Source organism: Hypanus sabinus, chromosome 3 (assembly GCF_030144855.1).
Source record: "Hypanus sabinus isolate sHypSab1 chromosome 3, sHypSab1.hap1, whole genome shotgun sequence".
Taxonomy (NCBI): domain Eukaryota; kingdom Metazoa; phylum Chordata; class Chondrichthyes; order Myliobatiformes; family Dasyatidae; genus Hypanus; species Hypanus sabinus.
The window spans coordinates 90666235-90693726 of record NC_082708.1 but is presented as its reverse complement, the minus strand read 5'-3'; the positions used below and the strand labels follow the sequence as shown (position 1 = coordinate 90693726).

Genomic DNA, 27492 nt, shown 5'->3' with positions numbered 1-27492 from the left:
CTGAATGTAATTACAGTGTCAGGGATCTGGGCTCAATCCTGTTGCTCTCGGTAACGGATCTGAACGTAATTACAGTGTCAGGGATCTGGGCTCAATCCTGTTGCTCTCGGTAACGGATCTGAACGTAATTACAGTGTCAGGGATCTGGGCTCAATCCCGTTGTTCTCGGTAACGGATCTGAATGTAATTACAGTGTCAGGGATCTGGGCTCAATCCTGTTGCTCTCGGTAACGGATCTGAACGTAATTACAGTGTCAGGGATCTGGGCTCAATCCCGTTGCTCTCGGTAACGGATCTGAATGTAATTACAGTGTCAGGGATCTGGGCTCAATCCCGTTGCTCTCGGTATGGACTCTGAATGCTCCCCCCGTGACCTCTTGAGTTTCCTTTGGCTGCTCCGGTTTCGTCCCAGATTCCAAGTATGGACAGGTTATAGGTTAATTGGTCACATGGGTGTGATTGGGCAATGCAAGTCCATTGGGCCGGAAGGGCTGTTACCTTCTTGTATCTCCAAATAAAGGGAAGTTAAACAAACAAAATTAAAATCAGAAATTATTATTGAATGATTTTCTGATGACTGCTCCTTGGCAGTACTCGTTTTGAAGATCTCAATCTGGAATAGGCCCATTGAAGCATGAATTTATCAAAAATAGAATCGATAGAAGGTTAGTTAGTTTTCAGGGTAAAAGCTTATCTATTTCTATTTACAGAAGCCTGTCTTGATGCAGTTATCAGCAGCAAGCAAAGATCACACTAACCTGCCAGCCTTGTGATTTGCTCTGCTGAAGGATGAGGTGGCATTTCTCCTCTGCTGAAAGCTGCTTCCTATCCCCAACTCTTACTGCAGCCAGGTACCTGTATCTACAGAGGAAGAGGATTCAAAATCAGAAATAATTACCACCCTCTTGTCCTTTGAATGAAATTACATCAAAATGCTGCTCAGATCTCCAGCTGAAAATGTCTGACATAAAAGATGCACATGCTATCATTTATTGAACAGCAATGAAATCCAAGCTAATAGAGATATGAACAGAACATTAGAACCATTGTAGTCTTACCACATCACAATCAATGTCCAGTTGGCAGGAAGTTGAAAGAATTGATAAGAAAGTAACAATATTTATTAAGGAAACCATCACTGTAATTATGATGGGGGATAGGGTCGAAGGCTTTTCAAATGAGACCAAATGCAAATAAATTAAAAAAACTGGGGTGATTGTTCTGCTGGGGTTATACTACAGGCCTTCTCAGTTAGTAGGCAAGTCACTGAGAGATGAACGAGGATTTATGGATAAGAGAGCAGGGGATTTTAATTCCAATAGTAACTGGAATCATCTTAGAGTGAAGAACGGAATGGTTAAAGTAACAGTAGGAGAACATTATGAGCCAGTGTGTAAGTGGTTCTGCAGGAGAAGGAGCAGTATTGCAATTATCACTGCAGGTCAGCATTTTTGGGTCGTCCCCATATTTAGAACATAGAATAGTACAGCACATTACAGGCCCTTCGGCTCACAATGTTGTGCCGACCCTCAAACCCTGCCTCCCATATAACCCCCACCTTAAATTCCTCCATATACCTGTATAGTAGTCTCTTATTTCCATAAGTTTTGGGGTCCTGATAGAAAGGGATAGGGTGATCTTGAAATTAAACTCTTAAATTAAGGGAAGACTAACTTCAACATCAAATGGTATCTAGAAAATGTGAGCTGGGAGCAGCTGCCGGGGAGTAAATCTACAAATGGTGAGAATTCAACATCAATGTGTTCCCATGAGGGCAAGGACAGTATCATGGATAATAAGAGACACCAAAGCTGCAATCATAAAATAAGTGTACATCGGGTACAAAGAACTGATAATAGCTGAGTCCTTCAGGAGGATGAGTGTGAGTGTGAGTGTGAAGATTAGCTTTATTTTTTAGCTTCCAGTTTCAGATGGCACTACTGAAGGCATGTGACAGCTTCCTGGCAGTTTGAAAGCAAAAAAATTCAATTAAAACATTACAAGTAACACTTATTTTGAATTAAATTATGGTAAACTATCACCGCAAATAATGAAGAGGTGAGCGAATTCATGCTGCGCTGTAAAATTGATACACTTGGAGTTGTGCTGGTTGGAATGAATGAGTTGGAGAGGAGAAGCTGAGGCAGAGGAGTTCCGATCCCCATCCAGCTAAGCCGGATGCAAGAGTGGACTGCTCCAAGGAGTGAGCTGATTTGGGAAGGTCGAATACAGCTTCTTCAGCAGCAAAATCTAGTCCTGAAGTGAATCGCTGGGCAGCGTGTTCTAGGCCTGGAGTGATTCAGCATGGCAGAGCCCAGGTCCTCATGTGAGGCATGATCTGCTGTTGGACAATTTAAACATCAGCCCAGAAAGACTGGAAAGGCAGGGTGTTGAGAGTCAGGTGAGGTTGGTTCACTCTAAGTGCTGAGCTGATTTGGAGAAGTGGAGAGTAGCTTCTTCGGCAGTGAAGTCTAGGCCCGAAGCGAATCGCCGGGTAGCATGTTCTAGGCCTGGAATGATTCACTGCAGGACAGCCTGGGTCCCATTGCAAGGTACAATGTACTGTTCAGACAATTTAACTGCTAGCCCAGATAGACTGGGGGCTCCTCTCATCGTGATGCTGAAGATGTGAGACTGCGCCTAGCTGCTGAACTTTGTGTTGGTGAACTTTGCAACAATTTGTCCCACTAATGTGATGAGCTGAACATTGAGGCTTTGGGCCTGCTCTGGGGATTTGGATCTAAGGACTCAGTTTGGTTTGGAATGCTTTGCTGTTGCTCACTTCTACTGTTCGTACAAATGGTGATTTTTTTTTTCTCCCTCTTTCTCTGTGCATTGTGATTTGGTCTTTTTTTTTAATTGGTCTCTTTCGGGCTTGTTGCTTTGCTTTGCAAATCTCAAGGTTGTATAATTTATATACTTTTTGATAATAAATATACTTTGAATCTTTATTTGTCACATGTACATGGAAATATACAGTGAAATGCACTGATTATCTCGATGACCCACAAAGACTGAGAATGCATGTTGAGCAGCTCACAAGTGGCACCAGTGTAGCATATCCACAACTTACTAACCTTAACTCATCCATCTTTGCAGGAAGCTGGAACACCCGAAGGAAACAAACGCAATTTCAGGGAGAATGTACAAACACATTACAAACAATGGCAGGAACTTGAACCCTAATTGCTGATGCTGTAAAGCATTGCACTAACCACTACCATGCTGAGTGAATATGAGGGAGAGGGAGAGATCCTTTGTCACTGGGTCAAAATCATGGAATTCCTTCTCTAACAGCACTATGGATGTACCTCAGGGACCACAGCAGTTCAAGAAGGCAGTTAATCACCACCTTCTCAAGGGTAACTAGGGATGGGTAATAAATGCTGGTGGCGCCCACATTCTGTAAATGAATAAATTAAGAAAATATATCACCAACAGATAAGATTAAAGAAATTCATAAGGGTTTTATAAATACATTAACAGCAAAAGAATAATTGAAGAAAGGTTGGTGCCCTATAGGGACTAAAGAGGCCATCTGTGTATACACGTGTGACCTTAAATGTGTACGCTTCATCCATATTGACAAAGGAGAAAGTTATTATAGCTGCAGATTTCAGGAAGGTGGATTTTCTAGAAGAGGATGTACAAGATGACTTTGCAGACATAATGACAATAATCCCCAGTGCTTGATAGCCCAAGACTGCTATAGATGACAATGGTGGAGACTGTTGGGGCACTGAGAGTGTTTTCAATCAACTCTGATCTCAGATAAAGTGCCATATGACTTGAGGAGAGCCATGGAAGTCAGAAAGCCTTAAAACATTGGAACAGGTCATTTGGCTAAATTGTCAATGCCAACCAGTAGGCAACTTTCTGTATTAATCCCAGCTGCCAGCACATGGTCTGTAGTCTTCTATGCCTAGAACGTGTTTATCTAGATGCTTCTTAAGCAACCCTGCCCTCTCTGGTAGTGCATGCCAGGTACTGACACCATCTGGGTGTAGAAGGTCAGATTCCCTTTAAATCTCTTACCACCTACCCAAATCTATATCTTCTAGTTTTAACTACAGCTGGTATAGGTAAAGTTTCCTGTACTTCATCGTATATTCATCTTTCATAATTTTATATACCTCAGTCACAGAGTCATAGGAACTGGCCCTTCAACCCAACTCACCTGTGCTAGCCATGGTGCCCACCAAGCTAGTTCCATTTGTCCACAGTTGCCCATTTTCCTCTAAACCTCTCCTATCCATGTACTCATCCCAATGTCATTATTGTACTTGCCTCAACCACTTCCCAGCAACTCATTCTGTATATCAGTACCATCTGAGTGAAGAAGTTGCTTTGGAAGTCCCTTTTAAATCTTTCTCCTCTTGCCTTAAACATATGCCCTCTAGTTTTTAGTTTCCCTTACCCGAGAACAAGACTACATCCTATTTATACTCCTATGTAAGGTCACTTCTCCATCTCGTAAGGTTCAAGGAGTAAAGTCCTAGCCTGCCCAACTTCTCCCTATAACTCTGACAATTGAGTCATAGCAACATTCATAAATCTTCTCTGCACTCTTTCCAGCTTAATGATGTCCTTCCTATAACAGGGCAACAAAAACTGTACACAATACTCCAGGTGCAGGTGTACCGATATCTTGTACAACTGGAACTCCTATACTCAGACTGATAAAGGTCAGCATGCCAAACGTCCTCTTCACCACATTGTATATCTATGAATGAACTTGCACTCTTCCACAACACTCCCAGTGGCTTGAACTTTCACTGTTAAGGACCTACCTTTTGTTTTTTCCTAGAATGCCATATTTGGTGCTTAACCGAATTGAAAGATACTTGCCAATCTTTGGCTGACTTACTTAGCTGATTAAGATCCCCCTGTAATTTTTGATAACCTTCTTTGCTGACAAGGATACAAAGTTCAAGTTCATTGTCAGCTGACCACACATATATACAAACAAGCAAAACAACATTCTTCCAGACCATGTTCTTCCGTAGGTTGCACCCACAAAACCTATATCAGACACAACACTTAAACCAAAATATTATCATTAAAAAAGTTAATAAAATACAATTCAAAACGCATAGTGTGCAGCACAGGTAAATAGTACACAGCATGCTGTCCTGGTGATGAGACCTCAGTGATGGCAAGGTGTTCATTATTCTCATAGCTTGAGGGAAGAAGCTGTTACCCAGTTTGGAAGTCCTAGTCCTGATGGTTCTGTACCTCTTTCCTAACAGTCATGAGTCAAAGATATTGTGGGACGGTGTACAGATCATCAACAATGCTTCAGGCCCTACCCTTGCAATGCTCCAGGTAAATGTCACAAATGGTGGGGAGGGAGAGCTCGATGATCTTCTCGGCAGTTTTCAATGTCCTCAGTTGGGTGTTGTGGTCTGATATCTTACAGCTTCCATACACACAATGATGCAGCCACACAGGATACTCTTGATGGTGCTCCTGTAAAAAGTTATTAGAGAGGTGGCAGGGAGCCCTGCATGTCTCAATCTCCTTAGAAAGTGGAGATGCTGCTGTGCCTTCTTGAATAGTGAAGAGGTGTTGTGGGACCAGGTTGGTTCACCTGTGATGTGCACAGCAAGGAACTTTGTGCTCTTCTCTCTCTCCATGGCATAGCCATTGATTTTCTGTGAAGAGTGTTTGACATGTGCCTTCCTGAAGTCCACAATCGTCTCTTTTGTCTTGTCCATGTTGAGTCATTCTCATGCCATTTGACAAGCCTCTCTACTTCCTCTCCATATCTGACTCTTCAGTGTTACTGATGAGGACAACCACTGTTGTATCTTCAGTGAACTTGATAATGTGGTTTGAGCTGAATCTGGCAGTACAGTCATGAGTAAGCAGCGTGGACAGCAGTGGGCTGAGCACATGTCCTGGGGTGGACCAGTGCTCAGCATGACGGGGTGTGAGATGTTACTGCCAACTCAAATTGATTGCGGCCTTTTCGTCAGGAAGTTCAAGATTTAGTCACAAAGAGAAGTGTTGAGTTCCCGTGAGGAGAGTTTACTTACCACCTTCTGAGGAATGTTTGTGCTGAATTCAACAACATCCTGGCGTATGACACATCATTTTTTAGGTGAGACAAGATGGAGTGGAGGGCCAAGGCTATGGCATCATCTGTAGACTAGTTTGAGAAGTAGGCAAATTGCAAAAGGTCCAGTGTAGCTGGAAGGTGGAGTTTTGTGTAAACCATTACCTGCCACTTAAAATACTTCATGATTGTTGAAATAAGTGCCAGTAATCATTTAAGCCCGTTTCCGTTCCTGTCTTGGACATTGGAATGATGGTAGTACCACTTCAGTATCATCCACATGCTGAGGTTTGTACATTCATTATCAAATTGTTCATGAAAATGTTGAACAACAAAGGTCCCAGTAACAGTCGCTGTGGCACAACACTAGTCACTGGCCTCCAGTGTGAGAAATAACCTTTTCCCATCACTCTGTGCTACCGCTCCTTGGATCCCATGGTATCTCACCTTCTAGACTAACCCTCCAAGCGGGACCTTGGTAAAGGCCTTACTAAAGTCCATATAGACAATGTCTGCTGTTCTACTCTCACTTATCCCCTTGATTACCTCTTTGAAAAACTCTTAGAGATTTGACAGTCACAATTTCCCATGCACAAAACTATGATGATTATCCCTAATTACATTTTATCTATCCAAATGCTCACGGATCCTGTCCCTCAGAATCCCTTTCAGTAATTTACCCACCACTAATTTCAGACTTACTGCCTTGTATTTCACTTGCTTGTCTTTGCAGTTCTTAAATAACGATATAACATTAGCCACTCTCCAGTCTTCAAGGACTCTGCCTGCGGTGAAGATGAAGCATAGATCTTTGCAAGAATATTCACATTTTCTTCCCCACCTTCCTATAAAGTCTGATTATACATTTTGTCAGACTTCGGGGATTTATCCACTCTAAAACTCTTTAAGGCTGCCAATACTTCCTGGTAATTTGAAGTACGTAGTCCAAAACATCATTACTCATTTCTCTCACTTCTTTAGCATCTGTCATTTTCTCCACAGTAAAAAAAATATAGAAATATTCATTAAAAATTTTGCCTATCTCCTGAGGCTCCACACATAGACAACCTTGCTGATATCTAGACTCTTCATATACCAGTGAAATCTCTTGGGATTATCCATAACTTAATCTGCCAGATCCATTGCAATATTCTTTTTTGCCCTCTTGATTTTTCTCATGTGTATTTCTCCACTTATTGTCTTCAAGGGATTCACATGCTCTCAATTAACCTAAACCCAATGTATGCTTCTTCCTTTTAAGTTGTCCAGAGTCTCAAAATCTCTCATCAATCAGGGTTCTCTAAGCATGCAAACCTTACCTTTCACCTGAGTAGGAACATGCTGCCCTATACTCTTGATATCAGTCTTTTAAAAGCCTCCCAATTCCACTTGCTTCTTTACCAGTAAACAGTCTCACCCAATCAATGTCTACAAGATTCTATCTAATGCTTCCAAATATTGGACCTATCCAGATTTAGGACTTAAAGCTGTGGACCCCTCCTATCTTATCCATTACTATTTAAAAACTAATAATAATGACCTCCTCTTAATTTCCTCCCACCTAGAAAGACCAAGCTTCTAAAGTTTTTCCTTTTAACTGGGAAGGGGAAGAAGAGGAGAGAGTTGGTGATAAAGGAATTCAGTAGCTAGGGGAGTAGACAGAAGATTAGGCAGATGTAAAACAGACACCTGGATGGTATGTTGCCTCTCAGGTTCCAGTGTCAGGTATTTCACAGATCAGACCCATGGCATTCCTAAAGAGGAGGGTAAGCAACCAGAAGTCCAGATATACATTGTTACCATAGCTATGAAAAGGTTGAGGTCCTGAAGACTGAATACATAGCAGTAGACCATAACATTGGAGCAGAATTAGACAATCGGCCCATTGAGTCTGCTCCATCATGACTGAGGCTCCATTCTCCTGAGCTTGGTAGGAAGCTAAAAACCAGGACTTCAGCATTGCTACCTGTGCCATGTGCCAGGAAGGTAAGAATAGGATGATATTGTAGAAGAACGTGTGGCTGAAGAATTGGTGCAGAGAGCAGGATTTTGAATTTCTGGATCATTGGGGATAAGTTACACATAAACTCAAGGGGGACCATCTAATGGATCCATCCATCTGATGGGACAGCAGATGGATAGTGTGGAGGGCTGTCAGGTTACAGCGGGACATTGGGCTGAGAAGTGGCAGATGGAGTTCAACCCAGGTAAGTGTGAAGTGGTTCATTTTGGTAGGTCAAATATGATGGCAGAATATAGTATTAATGGTAAGACTCTTGGTAATGTGGAGGATCAGAAGGATCTTGGGGTCCGAGTCCATGGGACGCTCAAAGCAGCTGCACAGGTTGACTCTGTGGTTAAGAAGGCATACGGTGCATTGGCCTTCATCAATCGTGGAATTGAATTTGGGAGCCAAGAGGTAATGTTGCAGCTATACAGGACCCTGGTAGGACCCCACTTGGAGTACTGTGCTCAGTTCTGGTCACCGCACTACAGGAAGGATGTGGAAGCCATTGAAAGGGTGCAGAGGAGATTTACAAAGATGTTGCCTGGATTGGGGAGCATGCCTTATGAAAACAGGTTGAGTGAACTCAGCCTTTTCTCCTTGGAGCGAAGGAGGATGAGAGGTGACCTGATAGAGGTGTACAAAATGGTGAGAGGCATTGACCATGTGGATAGTCAGAGGCTTTTTCCCAGGGCTGAAATAGTTGCCACAAGAGGACACAGGTTTAAGGTGCTGGGGAGATGTTAGGGGTAAGTTTTTTACTCAGAGAGTGTTGAGTGCATGGAATGGGCTGCCAGTAATGGTGGTGGAGGCAGATACGGTAGGTTCTTTTAAGAGGCTTTTAGATAGGTACATGGAGCTTAGTAAAATAGAGGGCTATGGGTAAACCTATTAATTTCTAAGGTAGAGACATGTTTGGCACAATTTTGTGGGGCAAAAGGCCTGTATTGTGCTGTAGATTTTCTATGTTTCTAAACCTACTGAGAGGTGGGTCCGGGGGGCAGTGGGGCACAGGCAGTGGACATAACAGACCTGCAGGACGCTGGCATGATGTCTTGTTCTGAGCGTAGGTGGGACAGGAAATGTCTTAAGTTCTTGGGTCTGAGACCTCCAGAATGAGGAAACTGCCAGCATTACACAATTAGGGGAAGCTGATAGAAGAGAGAACTGAGCCGTCAAGACTCCCCTCCTTGCTGACAGGTATCCTCTTTTACTGGACGTGTGGAATGTGCTGCCCGGTGTGTCCTGGATCACCAGAATAGAGGCAGGAACCTGTTCTCCTATGGTGCTCTTGTTCCTCCTGAGACAGGCGCATATGCACTACTTGCATAGACTCCTCCGTGGGCTTGGTGCTGGGTGGTAAGGGATAGAGAGAAGGTGAGGAAAGACTGTGATCAGGCGGTGCATAGGAAGTTTGAAACATTCTTTCCCTGTGCCACTCGGTTACCCAATCATCAACTAGAATAGCCAGGTTAATCAGCTCATTCAGACAATCCTGTTCATCCCAGACAGCGATCTCATGCCGGAGCCCTGCGCTCAGTCCACACTGTTCCTCTGCCTTGGCTCAGTAGAAGAGTTGGTGGGCAGCCTCCTGACCCTGTACTGGAAGGTAACTTAACTTCTTAACTCTTCTTAACCCTTCTTAACTCTGCCACAAAATGTTGGAACAACTGGGCTGTGGGGTATCCTTGCTCCCGTAAAGTGTTGAACAAGCTGAGTGGAGGTCCATCTAGAAGACTGAACACGTATGTCAGTTTTCACCAAAACGACCAGGCTGGGCTTGAAATGTCAGCTCACGTTGGGTAATAAAATTCCTGCAACTGTCAAGATCACCAGAATATCTGGCTGGTGGTGAAATACTCGATTCCTATATGGACACGGGAGTCTGTGAGGGTCTGAAGGTGGAAGTCAATTCTGGTCTGGGCGTGGAAGTGGAACCATCACTAGCAGAGTTTGTCAGGGCAGCACAAAAGTAGGACCTGCGAGATGCTGGGAGTAGGAATGAGGCAGTCAGAGGCTGCTGAATTCCATTGGGAAGAAGGTTACCAGCTGTTAGCTGACACTGACTGTCCACAGTTAAGTTCGTGGAACGGCAGCTGTGAGAGCAGAAACCGCAGACACCAGAGTCCGATTGTCTGCAGTGAGCTGTTCAACCATTGCGGCGAGGGATGCATTCTGTTCCTCCAAATGAGACTGGGCACAAGATTATCAGCTTCATGGCTTCCATAACTTCACTCAGTACAGATTCCATCGTCTGTAGCTTGTCCCCTATCTGACCAATGAATCTCAGGGCTAAGGTCAGCTGCTCTCTCTCTGCTTTGTGTGTTCCGAGACTTGCTGTCACTATGTTCGGATATGGCCCAATTGCAGAGTGAGAGACACAGAAGCAGGTCAGTAATTCACAGACTTTAATGCGAACAGAGTTAGAGGGAAAAGAAAACAATAAATTTTAGTCCAAACTAAAACCCTCAAATGGATAACATAGCCAACACTGCGGCTGAAAGGAATAACTAAATATAAAACGAGTACCACTGATCTTCGGAGTCAGTTGACTCAACAGTCCAATTTCTCAGGTGAGGCGGAATGCAAGCAGGCAGCGAAACATTGCTGTGCTTTGCTCAAGTCTCTATTGTGGCCTCCTATACATCAGTGAGACCCGATGTAGAATAGAAAACTGCTTTGTAGACCATCTATGCTCCATCCATCAGAAAAAGCAGGACCAGAACCAGTGGCCACCTATTTTAATTCCACTTCCCATTCCCTTTCCAATATGTTCCTCCATGGCTTCTTCCATTGTTGTAATACACACTTAGGCTGGAGGAACAACATCTGGGTAGCCTCCAACCTGAAGGCATGAACATTAACTTCTCTAACTTCTGGTAATAACCCTCTTTTGCCATTTCCCATCTCCTTTTCCCTCTCTCACCTTATCTCTTTGCCCATTCATCAATGTCCTCTGGTTCTCCTCCCCCTCCTCCCTTTTCTTTCTTCCATGGCCTTCTGTCTCTTTCACCAATGAACTTCCCAGCTCTTTACTTCATCCCTCCCCCTCTAGGTTTCACCAATCACCTGGTGTTTCTCTCTCCTCTCTCTCCCCACCTTTTAAAAGTACTTCTCCATTTTTTTTTCCAGTCCTGCTGAAGGGTTTCAGCCCAAGACGTTGACTGTACTTTTTTCCATAGATGTTGCCTGGCATGCTGAGTTCCTCCAGCATTTTGTGTGTGTTACTCGGATCTCCAGCATCTGCAGATTTTCTCTTGTTTGAAACATTAAGGTACACTAGACAATAATATTAAAAGTGATACCAGAGTATTTCAGATAGATAAAGAGTAAAAGAGGGGTGAGAGCAGATATTGGACCACTGGAAAATGACGCTGGAGAGATGGTAACGGGGTGATGAGGAAATGGCGGAAAAACTGACTAAGTATTTGGTAGCATTCTTCACTGTGGAAGACACTACTAGCATGTTGGATGTTTAATAGTGTCAAGGGGCAGAAATAAGTGTGGTTGCTATTACTAGGGAGATAGTGCTTAGAAAATTGAAAGGTCTGTAGGTTTGCATGATGAAATTGATGACTTTGAGGCCAAGTGTGTGGACGATACAAAGATAGGCGGTGAGGTAGGCAGTTTTGAGAAAGCGGACAGGATGAAGAAAAACTGACAGATTAGGAGAATGGGCAAAGAGGTGGCAGATGGAATATAGTGTTGGGAAGTGTATAGTCACACACTTTGGTAGACGGACTAAAAGCATAGATCATTTTCTAAGCAGTGAGAAAATTCAAATATCTGAGGTGCAAAAGGATTTGGGAGTCCTCATACAGGATTCCCTAAGGTTAATTTGCAGGTTGAATTGGTGGTGAGGAAGGTGAATGCAATCTTGCCATTCATTTCAGAAGGATGAGAATATAAAAACAAAGATGTAATGTCGAGGCAGTATAAAGCACTAGTGAAGCCTCACTTGCAGTATTGTGAGCAGTTTAGGGCCTTATTTAAGAAAGGATATGCTGAGTGTTCAGAGAATGTTCATGAGGATGACTCTGGGATTGAAAGGGTTATAATGTGAGTAGTGATTGAAGGCTCTGGGTCGGCACTTGCTGTAATATAAAAGAACAAGGTGGGATCTCATGGAATGTTGAAAGACCTAGATAGAGTGTTTGTGAAGAGGATGTTTCCTATTGTGGGGCAGTCTAGGGCCAAAGGGCCCAGCCTCAAAATAGAGGGACGTCCATTTAAAATGGAGATGATGAGAAATTTCTCATCTGAGTGTGGTGAATCATTGCCACATGTGGGTGTGTTGTCTGGGTCACTGGATGCATTTAAGGCAGAGTTTGATAGTTTCTTGATTAGTCAGGATGTGAAAGGCTATGGAGAGAAGGTAGGAGAATAGGGTTGAGAGGGAACCCCATGATAGAATAGCAGAGCAGACTTTAAGTGCTGAATGGCCTAATTCTGCTCCTAGGTCTTATAGTCTAAATGTGTGATTTAGAATCAAAGGGGCATAAATTGGATTAGACTGTGTATTTGTTACTTTCCTTGTACTTTAACTTTCTTATGCTTGTTTGTATTTTCATGTCATGTGTTTTCTAGTGGTTGCAGCTGTTTTTGTAACATCTTAGTTGCAGTTGCAGGGACCATATTATTTGAATAGGAGCTATCTGATTGGTTAACTCTTAGTTAGAAGCAAGGTTTTGCATTCTATCATTGTCATTTTTGACATGGCAATTTATTTTGAAAATTGATGACAACTGAAAATATGTTTCAAATTTGTTCTTGTTTGATTCTAGGGCAGGGTTCCCAACCTGGAGTCTACAGACCCCTTGGGTAATGGTAGGGATCCATTGCATAAAAAGGTTGTGGACACCTAGACTAGAAACACATTGTAAATATGACAGTGTATGCAAAGTACCCTCAACATCACTAAAGACCCTTGTATGGTTGAATGTGGGTTTAAATATTGGGAGTTTTGGTAAGACCTACAATATTCCTTTCACGAACCTTTTACAACTAAAATACAAATTTTATAAGTGGTCAGTTAGTGAACTGTCAAGTCAGTAATATGTGGATGCACCTCTGTTAACTTCTTTTGTTACACCTGTTATTTTTAACATTTCTGCAATATCAAAACTGACGCCTCTTTGGTTTTTAAGTGATTAATAAGCCTTATGTAACAAGTATGGCAGGAGGTGCTTGGTAATTTAGGCAAATGCACCACTAATAAAGAGATGAGCTCCTTCTGCCATCTACACAGTGCTTCTGTGTTCCCAATGCAGACAGAATCCTTTTCCAGTTTGAGCAATATTTGAGGAGGCTGTAATAACAGCCTTCTCCTGCTTGCCTGCTGTGATGGAGCTTCTAATAGACAGAATATTGGCTTCATTAATAAGTTGTTGGGGATGCATCAGACTTGACTTACCCAGTGGACAGGACTGAGTATAATTCGGGCCTCAATGAGGGGATGTCTGGAGAGAAGATATTGATGTTGATTTACTTCTCCTACCAATAAACATTAAGAAAGTTGTAGAGATTTTAATATCTCATTAGTGATTTGAGGTGTCTGTCATTGGTAGTGTTGGATCCTGGTGTTTTTGTGATCCAGAGGTTCAGAAGTCAAGAAGGAGCCTAAAACTTGTAACTTAGAGACATTTTATTAAGTGTTACAGGAACTAAGAACCAACAAAGTAGAGCTGAGAACAAATGTCGTAGTCATCTTTTACAAAATCTAGCTCCAACTAGAAAAATTTCAAAATTCCAATGGCAATAGGTGTGACATCTACTGCAGAAAAACTTAGAAGCTTCTAGAAAAATACAGAAGCTGCTATACTACAATTGCTGGAAAATTCATCAAAAAATTTACACATATGTAGGTACACATCTAGTGAGTGACAATTCTGTGGGTGAAAATGAGAGGTCAGAGGAGAATGGCCAAACTGGTTCAAGCTGACAGGAAGGGGACAGTAACTGAAATGACCATGCAGTACAGAAGGGAAATGCCAAGGCTATGGGTACATTATCTATGTTTTCTTCCACAAATGCTGCATGAACAATTGAGTGTTTCGAGTTTTTTCTATCAAAAGAAATTTTATTACCAAACTGTGAAGGACTTGCTGCCGCAAAAGGTGGTTGAAGTGAATACTGTGGAATTGTTTAAATAGCAGCTGGATTATAAAAAGTTAAGGTGATGGTTTCAGATGAGGAAAGAACAGAGAAGGCTCACGTGGAGACAATAGTGTTCACCATAGCCTTTTTCTCTGCTGTATTTAGGGTCATACAGCATGGATACAGTCGATAGGCCCACCCAGTCCATGTTTGCCGTTTACAGGAATTCCAATTTTTAATCCTTCCCAGTTTCAATCCCCCCCCCCCCCACACTCCCAGGTTTTACCACTCACCTACACTCTTGGGGCAATTCAGAGTAGCCAATTCAGAGTAATTGTCTTTGGGATGAGGAAAGAAATTAGAGTATCCAAAGGAAACCCAAGTGGTTCTCTGGTTCTGTTAATACTACCAAACTATTACACTGTTTGTAACTATATTGTGGATGTGTATGCTGCTGTAGAGTGGGAGTAAAGGAAGTAGCTCATTATAAATGTTGTCAGAATTAACCTTATAATCCCAACAAACAATACAGACTGCAGCCAAAGTTTATGCAGAAGAAATCCCTTAAACCAGTCTTTACTTACTTCACGACAAATGCTGTTCAGTTCTCTAGGTAGGGCTATGATCATATCACTCTTCTTAAAAAATTCATGCTGCAAAAGTCTTTCACATGTTCACTTCAAACAATCTGCCCAGAGACAGACATGAGACTTACTTGGCTTTAATTTGACTAATCGATATGGAAAGGTCAAAAGTAAGGTGGAAGTCAGCATGACTGAGCTCTTAGATTCCCTCAGAGAGCTTTTGTCTCTGTGAACTTACATCAACACGATTCTGTAGCTGTTTATTACAACAAGGCTTAATTATAAAAATCAGCTCAATGAAACCTGACAAGAGGGCTGGCAGTTACTCAACAGCAAGATACATTGTCGTTGCACTTTTAGGCACAAAAGGCATGACAACAACCAAGGGAAGGTGGGTAGCTGGCTCTCGCTCAGAGATCAGGATACAACTGGTATCTGTTTCACATCTTCAATTTCAATGAAATTAAAATCGACCCTTTATCGTACAAGACTCATTAGGCAATACACATGATATATTTTGTAAAATAAAACCAAGCTCTGCAAAGAGACTGAATTAACTTAAGGGAGCAAACATTCAACCTTTACGTCTGAGCATCCTGTAAGCATCTCCTTAGCTTCATTTGGCAGTATTTGGTAATTAAAACAGTGACATGAAGTTATGCACTTTGATATGTTACTAGGATTTTTAATGAATTGTATTTTTCAGTTCAGAACAATGGACTCCTTAATTATAATTGTTTTGCTGGATGCTCTCTTTCTCTCATCATTCTATGATTTAAACTGGTAGAACACAGCAGTATCATCTGTGTTAGTTTCACAGATCAGAAGATGGATGCAAAAGTTGTACTACAGATTTCTCCAAAATCTTGACTAATATTGTTAAAACTTTTTTACTTTTCCACCTAACACTGAGTTCAACAACTTCAGGTCATAACCACCACCTGTTTTCATTTTTGATAGTAAATACTGGTAATGATTCTACTGCTTCAGATCATTTAGATTCATTAATTTCATTATGGAATGAACTACCAGAGGAAGACGTTGACTTTTCATCATGGTAGCGTAAGGTCATGTAATGGGTGACAGATGATACATATCGTTCATAATAGGAACTGTTCTACATAATTCAGAAACACAGTCACTGAATTGTTGTGTTCATTTTAAGAATGTCTGATGTAATGACATCAATATAAGGCGACTGTTTTTGGTTTGGTTTGTAATAGAAGTAAAGGGCTGTGGCTTTTGTTAAGCAGATAAATTGATTTTCATATGTTTTAATCACAAACTCCTACTTTCCTCATTATCATCGTTCCCCGAATTCCCTATTTAATTTCTCAGTGGCTTGTGAATCTTTCTCACACCAGGAAACACTCTCTTTGTCACCACTTTGTTTTTTTGGCTTTGATTAAACATTCAAAACTCTGACAGGTTGTACTGAGGAGAGGTGTTTCCCAAGTCTCAGCTATTGGCTAGGACACTTAAGATTGAGATGGGACATTTCTTCACTGACATGCGGTGCAACTGTGGAGCTCTTTGCCGCAGAAGGCTGTGGAGGCCAAATTACTAAATATCGATTTAAAGATATATAAAGATAGATTTCATGACATAAATTACATCAAGTAGTATCAAAAATATGATATCAATGATTATACTGAATGATCAAGCAGGCTTGACTCCTTTTCCTGTTTATTTGAACGATAGGGGAAGGAGGATTACAGTTTTCAGAAATATCCTGGCTGTTATACAGTATTTTTGAACTTTTTGACGATTTTAATGAGTTTTGAGCTTTCGGAACAAGTCAGTATTTATTGCCATGTTCTTCAGAGGGTGAAGATCAAGTACCACTTCGAATGCTCCAGTCCTTGTGCTGAAATTACTCCAACAGTGCCGTTGGATAGGGAGCTCCACAATTTAGACCCAGCTGCAATGAAGAACCAGTTATACTTTTTGTGTCAAGATGGTGTGTGACCTGCAAGAGTTTCTGCAGTCACTGGCTTTACCATGTGTGTGTTGCTCCTATTCGTTTCGCGGTAAAGGTTTCACATCTATGAAATTGAGCTCTGAGCAGTGACCAATCCAGACGCCAAAAGTTTGAGAGGAAGTGATTTCAATCTGGTCCACTGACTGAGCAGAAAAAGGCAGCATCGGATCATGGGATCGAAAAACTGAGCTCAGACCAGCAACCAATCAGCATTTGGGATTGATTAGTAAGAGCAAGTTAAAGGAAGGTAGGGGCAAGCGCAGCAGCAATTCATAGTGGACAGAGATAGAGAGGTGATCTTGAAGCTTTAGCTCTTAGAGGCTTCAGTCAGAGAAAGCAAAAAAAAAAGAAAAAGCTCCAGGTACAGTTTTTTCCTCCCTCCCTTCTTTATATCTGCTCAGCTAGGACAGTAGAGATACCAGGCAGGATAGTGGGATGTTCCTCTTGAAGGGATATAGGAAGGCAGGGAGACCTCCAGTTTCCCTTGGCTACTGTGTCTGTGACGTGTATCAAGCTGCAGCTTCTAACAATTCACATAAAGGAGCTGGAGCTGGAAATGCATGAATTCGGGATTATTCAGGAGGCTGAAGGGCTGACAGATAGGACATATAGAGAGGTAGTTACATCCAAAGTGCAAGACACAGGAAACTGGGTGACAGGAAAGGGGTTAAGGAGCCAGTACAGAATACCCCTCAACAACAGGTATAACAGAGGAAAGTCACAGTGCTCAGGTCTCTGGAACTGAGTCTGCATCTGTGACTCAGAAGGGAAGGGAGAGAAGAGGCACACTGTGCTGACAGGGGACTCATTAGTTAGGGGAACAGACAGCAGGTTCTTTGAGCGAGAATGAGATTCCTGGATGGTATGTTGCTTCCTGGGTGCCAGGATCTGGGACATCTCAAATCGAGTCCTCAGCATTCTTAAGTGGGAAGTTTAAAAGCCCGACTTCATGGTCCATATAGGTAAATGTCAAGGGTAGGAGAAATGACAAGTTTCTGTATCAGGAGTTCAGGGAGTTAGGTGCTAAGTTCAATGGCAGGAGGGGGTTGTGATCTCTGAATTGCTACCTGTACCACATGTTAGTGATGGAGAACTAAGAAAGCTATATAGATTACAAGGAGGCTAAGCAATTGATGTGGAAGGAGGGCATAAGATTTTTGGATCACTGGACTCTCTTCCAGGTAAAGTGGGAACTGCACTGAAGGGCTGGTTTGCATCTGAACTGGAAGGGGACTATTATCCTAGCAGGAAGGTTTGTTAATGTTGCATGGCGTGGTTTAAACTAGAGTTTCAGTGGGATAGGAACTAGAGCACTGGAACAATTAGTGGAGAGGTTGTGGAGACAAGTGTTGGTGAGGTCTCGAACAATGTCAGGAATCAAAAGGTTGAGCATGGTGCACTAGTGTCCTAATAGGAAAGATGGGTGAGCTGAGGGTAGGATCAACACCTGGAATTATGACATTGCAGCCGTTAGAAAGACTAGTTATATATAACCATATAACAATTACAACACGGAAACAGGCCATCTAGGCCCTTCTAGTCCGTGCCGAATGCATACTCTCACCTACTCCCACTGTCCCGCACTCAGCCCATAACCCTCCATTCCTTTCCTGTCCATATACCTATCCAATTTTGCTTTAAATGACAATACCAAACCTGCCTCTACCACTTCTACTGGAAGCTCATTCCACACAACTACCACTCTCTGAGTAAAGAAGTTCCCCCTCATGCTACCCCTAAACTTTTGCCCCCTAACTCTCAACTTATGTCCTCTTGTTTGAATCTCCCCTATCTCAATGAAAAAAGCCTATCCACATCAACTCTATCTATCCCCCTCATAATTTTAAATACCTCTATCAAGTCCCCCCTCAACCTTCAACACTCTGAAGAATAAAGACCTAACTTAGGTACTGAAATCCAGGTAAGATTCTAGTAAATCTTCTTTGTACTCTCTCTATTTTGTTGACATCTTTCCTATAATTCGGTGACCAGAAATGTACACAATACTCCAAATTTGGCCTTACCAATGCCTTGTACAATTTTAACATTACATCCCAACTCCTATATTCAATGCCCTGATTTATAAAGGCCAGCATACCAAAAGCTTTCTTCACCACCCTATCCACATGAGATTCCACCTTCAGGGAACTATGCACCATTATTCCTAGATCACGCTGTTCTACTGCATTCTTCAATGCCCTACCATTTACCATGTATGTCCTATTTGGATTATTCCTACCAAAATGTAGCACCTCACACTTATCAGCATTATCTTTTCCTTTTATTCTGATGGGTACATACAAGTTTTGTACTCTAAAAAATTTTGTTTCTGAATGCCTCCCACTTACCAAGTACATCTTTGCCAGAAACCACCTGTCCCAGTCCACACTTGCCAAAACAATTCTGTTATCATCAAAATTGGCCTTTCTCCCATTTAGAATCTCAACCCATGGACCAGACCTATCATTTTGTATACTTTCAGTTCTTTGAACCTAATGACATTGTGATCACTAGATGCAAAGTGTTCCCCTACACTGACTTCTGTCATTTACCCTGTCTCATTCCCTAACAGCAGATCCAGTATCCTATGCTGTCTTGTTGGGACTAGTGATGTAGGAAACTTTTCTGAATATATTCGATGAAATCTATCCCACCTAGTCATTTTATAATGTGTAGTTCCCAGTCAATATGTGGAAAGTTAAAATCACCTATTATAACAACCTTATGTTTCTTGCAACAGTCTGTGATCTCTTTACAAATTTATTCCACTAAATTCCTAGGACAGTTGGGTAGTCTGAAATATAGTCACATTAATGTGGTCATACCTTTCTTATTTTTCATTTCCACCCTTTATGTCTCACTATTCAAGTTCTCCAGTTTGTCCTAACAGAGGACTCCAGTGAGATTTTCCCTGACTAGTAACACCACGTCCCTTTAATCCCCACTCCATCATGTCTAAAACAATGGAACCCAAGAATATTGAGCTACCAGTCCTGCCCCTCTTGGGTGGAGGGGAAACAGAGTGTAGGAACAGATGTATGGGAGAAGGAAGAAAAAGAAGACAGTAAAGTTGTTTGCACCGTTAGTGATAAACAGAGAGTAAGAGGTGGAGAATTTCTTCAATGTATTTATTTTAATGCTAGGAGCATTGTAAGAAAGGTGGATGAGCTTAGAGCATGGATTGATACCTGGAAATATGATGTTGTAGCTATTAGTGAAACATGGTTGCAGGAGGGGTGTGATTGGCAACTAAATATTCCTGGATTTCGTTGCTACAGGTGTGATAGAATTGGAAGGACAAGAGGGGGAAGTGTTGTGTTGCTTGTCACAGGATAGATTAGAGGGCTCATCTAGGGAGACTATTTGGGTGGAATTGAGGAATGGGAAAGGTGTAGTGACACTTACAGGTGTATTATAGACCAACTAACGGGGACCAAGAATCAGAGGAGCAAATTTGTAAACAGATAGCAGATATTTGTAGTAAGCACAGGGTTGTGATTATGGGAGATTTTAATTTTCCACACATAGACTGGGAAGCCCCTACTGTAAAAGGGCTGGATGGTTTGGACTTTGTAATATGTGTGCAGGATAGTTTTTTGCAGCAATAGATAGAGGTACCAACTAGTGAAGGGGCAGTGTTGGATCTCCTGTTAGGGAAGAGATAGGTCACGTGATGGAGATATGTGTTGGGGAGCACTTCGGATCCAGTAATCACAATACCATTAGTTTCAATATAATTATGGAGAAGGATAGGACTGGACCCAGAGTTGAGATTTTTGATTGGAGAAAGGCTAACTTTGTGGTGATGCAAAAGGATTTAGAAGGAGTGGATTGGGGCAAGATGTTTTATGGGAAGGATGGAATAGAGAAATGGAGGTCATTTCAAAGTGAAATTTTGAAGGTACAGAATCTTTATGTTCCTGTTAGGTTGAAAGGAAAGTTTAAAAGTTTGAGAGAGCCATGATTTTTGAGGGTTATTGGAAACTTGGTTTGGAAAAAGAGAGAGATCTACAATAAATATAGGCAGCATGGAGTAAATGAGGTGCTCGAGGAATATAAAGAATATAAAAAGAATCTGAAGAAGGAAATTAGAAAAGCTAAAAGAAGATATGAGGTTGCTTTGGCAAGTAAGATGAAAATAAATCCAAAGGGTTTCTACAGTTATATTAACAGCAAAAGGATAGTGAGGGATAACATTGGTCCCTTAGAGAATCAGAGTGAACAGCTATGTGTGGAGCCAAAAGAGATGGGGGATGTTTTGTACAATTTCTTTTCTTTGGTCTTCACTAAGGAGAAGAATATTGAATTGTGTAAGGTAAGGGAAACAAGTAGGTTAGTTATAGAAACTATGACGATTAAAGGAGAGGAAGTCCTGGCGCTTTTAACAAATACAAAAGTAGATAAGTCTCCGGGTCCTGACAGGATATTCCCTAGGAGCTTGAGGGAAGTTAGTGTAGAAATAGCAGGGGCTCTGACAGAAATATTTCAAATATCATTAGTAACAGGGATAGTGCCAGAGGATCGGCATATTGCTCATGTTGTTCCATCGTTTAAAAAGGGTTCTAAGAGTAAACCTGGCAATTATCGGCCTGTAAGTTTGACATCAGTGGTGGGTAAGTTAATGGAAAGCATTCTTAGAGATCGTATATATAATTATCTGGATAGACAGGGTCTGATTAGGAACAGTCAGCATGGATGTGCATGGAAGGTCATGTTTGATAAATCTTATTGAATTTTTTGAAGAGGTTATGAGAAAAGTTGATGAGGGTAAAAGTGGGTGTTGTCTATTTGGACTTCAGTAAGGCCTTTGACAAGGTTCCACACAGAAGGTTAGTTAGGAAGGTTCAATCGTTAGGTATTAATATTGAAGTAGTAAAATGGATTCAACAGTGGCTGGATGGGAGATGCCAGAGTGTAGTATGCATAACTGTTTGTCAGGTTGGAGGCCGGTGACTAGTGGTGTGCCTCAGGGATCTGTACTGGGTCCAATGATATTTGCCATATACATTAATGATCTGGATGAGGGGGTGGTATATTGTATTAGTAAGTATGCAGATGATACGAAGGTAGGTGGCGTTGTGGATAATGAAGTAAGTTTTCAAAGCTTGCACAGAGATTTAGACCAGTGTGAAGAGTGGGCTAAAAGATGGCAAATGGAGTTTAATGCTGTTAAGTGTGAGGTGCTACATTTTGGTAGGACTAATCAAAATAGGATATGCATGGTAAATGGTAGCGCATTGAAGAATGCAGTAGAACAGAGTGATCTAGGAATAATGGTGCATCGTTCCCTGAAGGTGGAATCTCATGTAGATAGGGTGGTGAAGAAAGCTTTTGGTATGCTGACCTTTTTTCTAGTCCATGCTGAATGCTTACTTTCACCTAGTCCCACTGACCTGCACTCAGCCTATAACCCTCCATTCCTTTCCTGTCCATATACCTATCCAAGTTTACTTTAAATGACAATACCGAACCCACCTCTACCACTTCTACTGGAAGCTCATTTCACACAGCTACCACTCTCTGAGTAAAGAAATTCCCCCTCGTGTTACCCTTAAACTCTTGCCCCCAACTCTCAACTCATGTCCTCTTGTTTGAATCTCCCCTACTCTCAATGGTAAAAGCCTATCCACATCAACTCTATCTATCCCCCTCATAATTTTAAATACCTCTATCAAGCCCCCCTCAACCTTCTACGCTCCAAAGAATAAAGACCTAACTTGTTCAATCTTTCCCTGTAACTTGGGTGCTGAAACCCAGGTAACATTCTAGTAAATATTCTCTGTACTCTCTCTATTTTGTTGACATCTTTCCAATACTTCGGTGACCAGAACTGTACACAATACTCCAAATTTAACCTTACCAATGCCTTGTACAATTTTAACATTACATCCCAACTTTTATACTCAATGCTCTGATTTATAATCTCCTTAGTAAATACCGAAGAAAAGAAATTGTTCAAAATCTCCCCATCTCTTTCGGCTCCACACATAGCTGTCTACTCTGATTCTCCAAGGGGCCAATTTTATCCCTCACTATCCTCTTACTATTAATATAACTGTAGAAACCCTTTGGATTTATTTTCACCTTACTTGCCAAAGCAACCTCATATCTTCTTTTAGCTTTTCTAATTTCTTTCTTAGGATTCTTTTTACATTCTTCATATTCCTTGATCACCTCATTTACTCCATGCTGCCTATATTTATTGTAGATCTCTCTCTTTTTCCAAACCAATTTTCCGATATCCCTAGAAAACCATGGTGCTCTCAAACTTTTAACCTTTCCTTTCAACCTAACAGGAACACAAAGATTCTCTACCCTCAAAATTTCACCTTTAAATGACCTCCATTTCTCTATTCCATCCTTCCCATAAAACAAATTGTCCCAATCCACTTCTTCTAAGTCCATTCGCATCTCCTCAAAGTTAGCCTTTCTCCAATCAAAAATCTCAACCCTGGGTCCAGTCCTATCCTTCTCCATAATTATATTGAAACTAATGGTATTGTGATCACTGGACCCGAAGTGCTCCCCAACACATACAACGTCACCTGACCTATTTCATTCCCTAACAGAAGATCCAACACTGCCCCTTCTCTAGTTGGTACCTCTATGTATTGCTGCAAAAACTATCCTGCACACATTTTACAAACTCCAAACCATCCAGCCCTTTTACAGTGTGGGCTTTCTAGTCTATGTGTGGAAAATTTAAATCTCCCACAATATCAACCCTGTGCTTACTACAAATATCTGCTATCTCCTTGCAAATTAGCTCCTCCAATTCTCACTGCCCATTAGGTGGTCTGTAATACACCCCTATAAATGTTACTACACCTTTCCCATTCCTCAATTCCACCCAAATAGTCTCCCTGGATGAGCCCTCTAATCTATCCTGCCAAAGCACCGCTGCAATATTTTCTCGGACAAGCAATGCTTACAGGTTCATAATTCATTGGAAGTGGTATCTCAGTAGATAGGGTCATAAAGAAAGCTTTTGGCACATCGGCCTTCATAAGTCAATGTACTGAGTACAGGAGATGGGATGTAACGTTGAAGTTGTATAAGATGTTGATGAGGCCTAACTTGGAGTTGTCTGTGTAGTTATACAAAATTATGAATGGTATAGATAGTATAAATGTAAGCAGGCTTTTTCCGCTGAGGTTGAGTGGTACTACAATCAGTGGTCATTGGTTAAAAGTGAAAGGTTTAAGGGGAACATGAGGAAAAACATCTTCATTCAGAGGATCGTGAGAGTGTGGATTGAGCTGCCAGCACAGGTGGTGCATATGAGCTTGATTTCAATACTTAAAAGAAGTTTGTATAGGTAAATGAATAGTAGGGGTATGGAGGGCTATGGACCCGGTGTAGGTCAATGGGAATAGGTTCTAGCATAGACTAGATGAGCCTGTTTCTGAGTTGTAATTCTTTATGACTCGATATGCTGCCAGAGATGCTTATGTGAATAGCTGAAGTACATCATGTAGCTGGTGCACACTGCAGCCAGGTGAACATATAGGATCGTGAATGGGTGACAACCACAGAATTTCAAGTATTGCTGGAGCAAGTGTGGAGCCTTCAAAGTTTTTCTGAAAGCATTCCATTGTTTAAGTATGGATGGAATAATGGGGCAGGAGAGGGAAAGGTAAAATAAACAAAAGTCGACATCTGTGAAAAATGGAAGGAAGGAACTGCTAAATGATAACAAAACACTCACGATGCACGCTGTAGGACTGCCAGCAGAGTCATAGATTTAGAGAGCATGGAAACAGGGCCTATTGAACAACTCACCATGCAACCAAAATACCAATCTAAGCTAGTCCCATATGCCTGTGTTTGGCCCATGTCACTCTAAACCTTTCCTATCCATGTACCTTACCAAATTTCTTTTAATATATCTAGCAGATGGCAGAAAGGCTATTGGGAATGACTAATTTAGTCACTTGCTACAGGATGTCCAGTCTCTGATCTGATATGTAACCATATTTTTAATGTGGCTAATCCACTTTATTTCTTGATCAATAGTGACCATCACAATGCTGATAGTGGCGTACTCCACAAGTGTAATGTCTTTGAATGTTGATCCTTCACCTGATGGAGGTGGTTCGTGTATAGCATAAATATTAATTGCTATTTATCAACTGTTGCTGGAATTCTGACAAGAACTTGATGGGTGGAATCATAAACTGCACAATATGCTGAGTAATTGCACATAACCACCAGTTTCTGTCTAACAAACTCTTGGATGCATTTTAAATCCTTTCCCTCTGACCAGAAACCTATCCTGTCTAGTTTTAGATTCATGTACCTTTGGGACAAAGCTTGTGATCAACTGTCCTTTCTTTGCCCTATCCCAGCCTATCCAGTCTCTCCTTATCACTCAACCAAATAGTCCAGATAAACTGTAGATAAACTTAGAACATAGCAGACATCTATTGAGCATTAAACAGGTAATGAAACAGGAAAGAATACTATATATTAAACAAAAGATGATATGATGAAAGGTCTTGAACTGGGAAGTTAACTTTGTTTCTCTCTTTATAGATGTTACTTGCCCTGTTGGGTATTTAGTTTATTGAGAGTAAATGATTTATTTAGTAAGAGATGCAGCATAGAACTGGCCCTTCCAACCCGTCAAGCCATGCTGCCCAGCAACCTCACCGATTTTAATCCTAGCCTAGTCACAGGTCAATTTACAATGACCAATTAACCTCCCTTTGGAGTGTGGGAGGAAACCAGAGCACCCAGAGGAAATTGACACGCATATGGGAAGGAACATACAAACCTGTTTACTGAGAATGCTGGAACTGAACTCTGATGCCCTAAGTTGTAATAGACCTGTGTGCTATCTGTTATGCTACATTTACAGTACCTTCTTGGAGACAAAATATTGCCTTTCCAGGTCTAATTCTCAGCATAAACTCACATTTTACTCATGTTCAAATAATAAATAGAAATAATATCTCTAAGCACAAGGATTGACTATGCCTAATTCTGATCCTGTGTTAGTTACATGGCTTACCTTGCAAGGAAGTTGGAGAAAGATAGTCGCACAGGGTATCCATGCCGAATCATTTTCACCATTTCCAGAACACCAATGTACTGCAGCTGAGCTGACACATAGAAGTTATCAAACATGTCTGCCTGTTTGGATGTATTGGGTTTGATGCAATGAACAAAATGGAGTGCTGAATTCTCAAGCTTTTCCATTATATCACAAATCGAACTCTGGAATGTACAGAAATTTGGTAGAGAGTCAGCATTCAATTTAATCTTAAAAGGTTTTGTTTTAATTCATCATTACATTTACCAGTCTGAAATATTTTTATTGCTTGACTAATCATGAAAATATTCTCATTATTTTCTCAAATGTAGTCTTGATTTATAGTGAAACAACATCAAAGAATGCAATGTACATATTTATTCTCATCTTAAGGCACCAGATTGCCTTACTATTCTCCTTGGTGGGACACTGTCATTGGAAGTGGAACTGGTTTATTATTGACACATCTACTGAGCTAGCCTTACATTCTGTTCATACAATGTTCTGCTGCAGACATTCAAACAGATTATTTTGATTGGGAATTGTGAATGCACAAACCATCTACTTTCTGGCTTGTGAATCAATGGTATAATTCTCTGTGCAACATTCCTTAAGACTGGCTTGCCTGGACAATTTACCTAGGTGCTTGTGAACTTAACCTTTCTTTGGATGGAGTCAGAACAGCCAGGTTCATGGTGCTGTCTAATCAGCAGCAGCCTGATTTAAGGAGAACATCTCGTAGCCGCTTCCAGCTAAACTTTGATAACACAAACAATTTTTCTTATCTTCACTCATTTGAGTCTTCCAACCACACAAGTATTTAATGATCCTTGCCTGGCTTCAAACTATCTTCACACCGCCCTCCAGATACAAGGCTCCAAATCAATCTCTAACTAGCTAACTGTGTGATGTTTACCACTAAATAGTTACTTGTACTCCACAGATCCTTATAATGGTACCTGTCATCACCAGCCCCAGTGACCCTGATTCATAACCCTAGATCATTAGGCACCAGGTGCCTAACATAGCCGTACTATCAGAGCCCAGACCCAAATCCACACTCTCTTTCAACAGCTCCAGGCAGACCCACAAATCTGATCATCAGCATACCCACCCCAATCTCAATCCCAATCCACAGTCTCAATCTTATTTTAAGGCTCTAATCCCTGTCCCCAATCAAATATGCTGACTCTGGCCTTTCATCTTCACAACCTTCTAAACTCTAACCCAATTAAACTTACCTGATATTACACTCTGCTGTGTTGCAATGTGCAAAGGGAAACGTGAAAGACCATCTTGTAGCATCCAGGGCCTCAGGCCTTAATATTCAATTTTAGGCAGCACAGCCAGAACTACAGATGTTGCTAGCCTGAAAATACCAGTACATTTCTATCCTAACAGAATTTGTAGTGAGGGTATATCTTCCTGTTGAAGGAATTATATCAGACATTGAAGTTTGCTATGTGCTGTTGCTTTGTACTTACTCTGAGATGAGCAGCTAGGGTTACGGGCCCATCATGATCAAGACAAGGGAAGAATGTTGTTGCTCTCTTCTTTTTGAGGATCTTTGAGAAAGGAAAATTAATATAATTGTAATTTGCAGGACCTCGTTCATCTGCTTAACAATTCAACTTAAAAAGCTTTCCAAAAGCAAAATATGATGGATACACACAATCTCAAATAAAGATAGAAAATACTGGACATGCTGAGGAGATCGGCAGCATCAGCAGAGAG

General features: G+C 41.4%; 1 protein-coding gene across 1 annotated transcript in view; it reads right to left on the bottom strand.

Annotated features, from left to right (window-relative positions):
- myo16 (myosin XVI) overlaps positions 1 to 27492 on the bottom strand; it is a 502924-nt gene that overhangs the window by 53936 nt on the left and 421496 nt on the right. Inside the window, exons 25-27 of the mRNA XM_059963452.1 lie at positions 27243 to 27323; positions 25738 to 25943; positions 759 to 861 (exon numbers count right to left, since the gene is read on the bottom strand). Of these exons, the coding sequence (XP_059819435.1) occupies positions 759 to 861; positions 25738 to 25943; positions 27243 to 27323 (390 nt within the window). The remainder of the gene's footprint in view (positions 1 to 758; positions 862 to 25737; positions 25944 to 27242; positions 27324 to 27492) is intronic.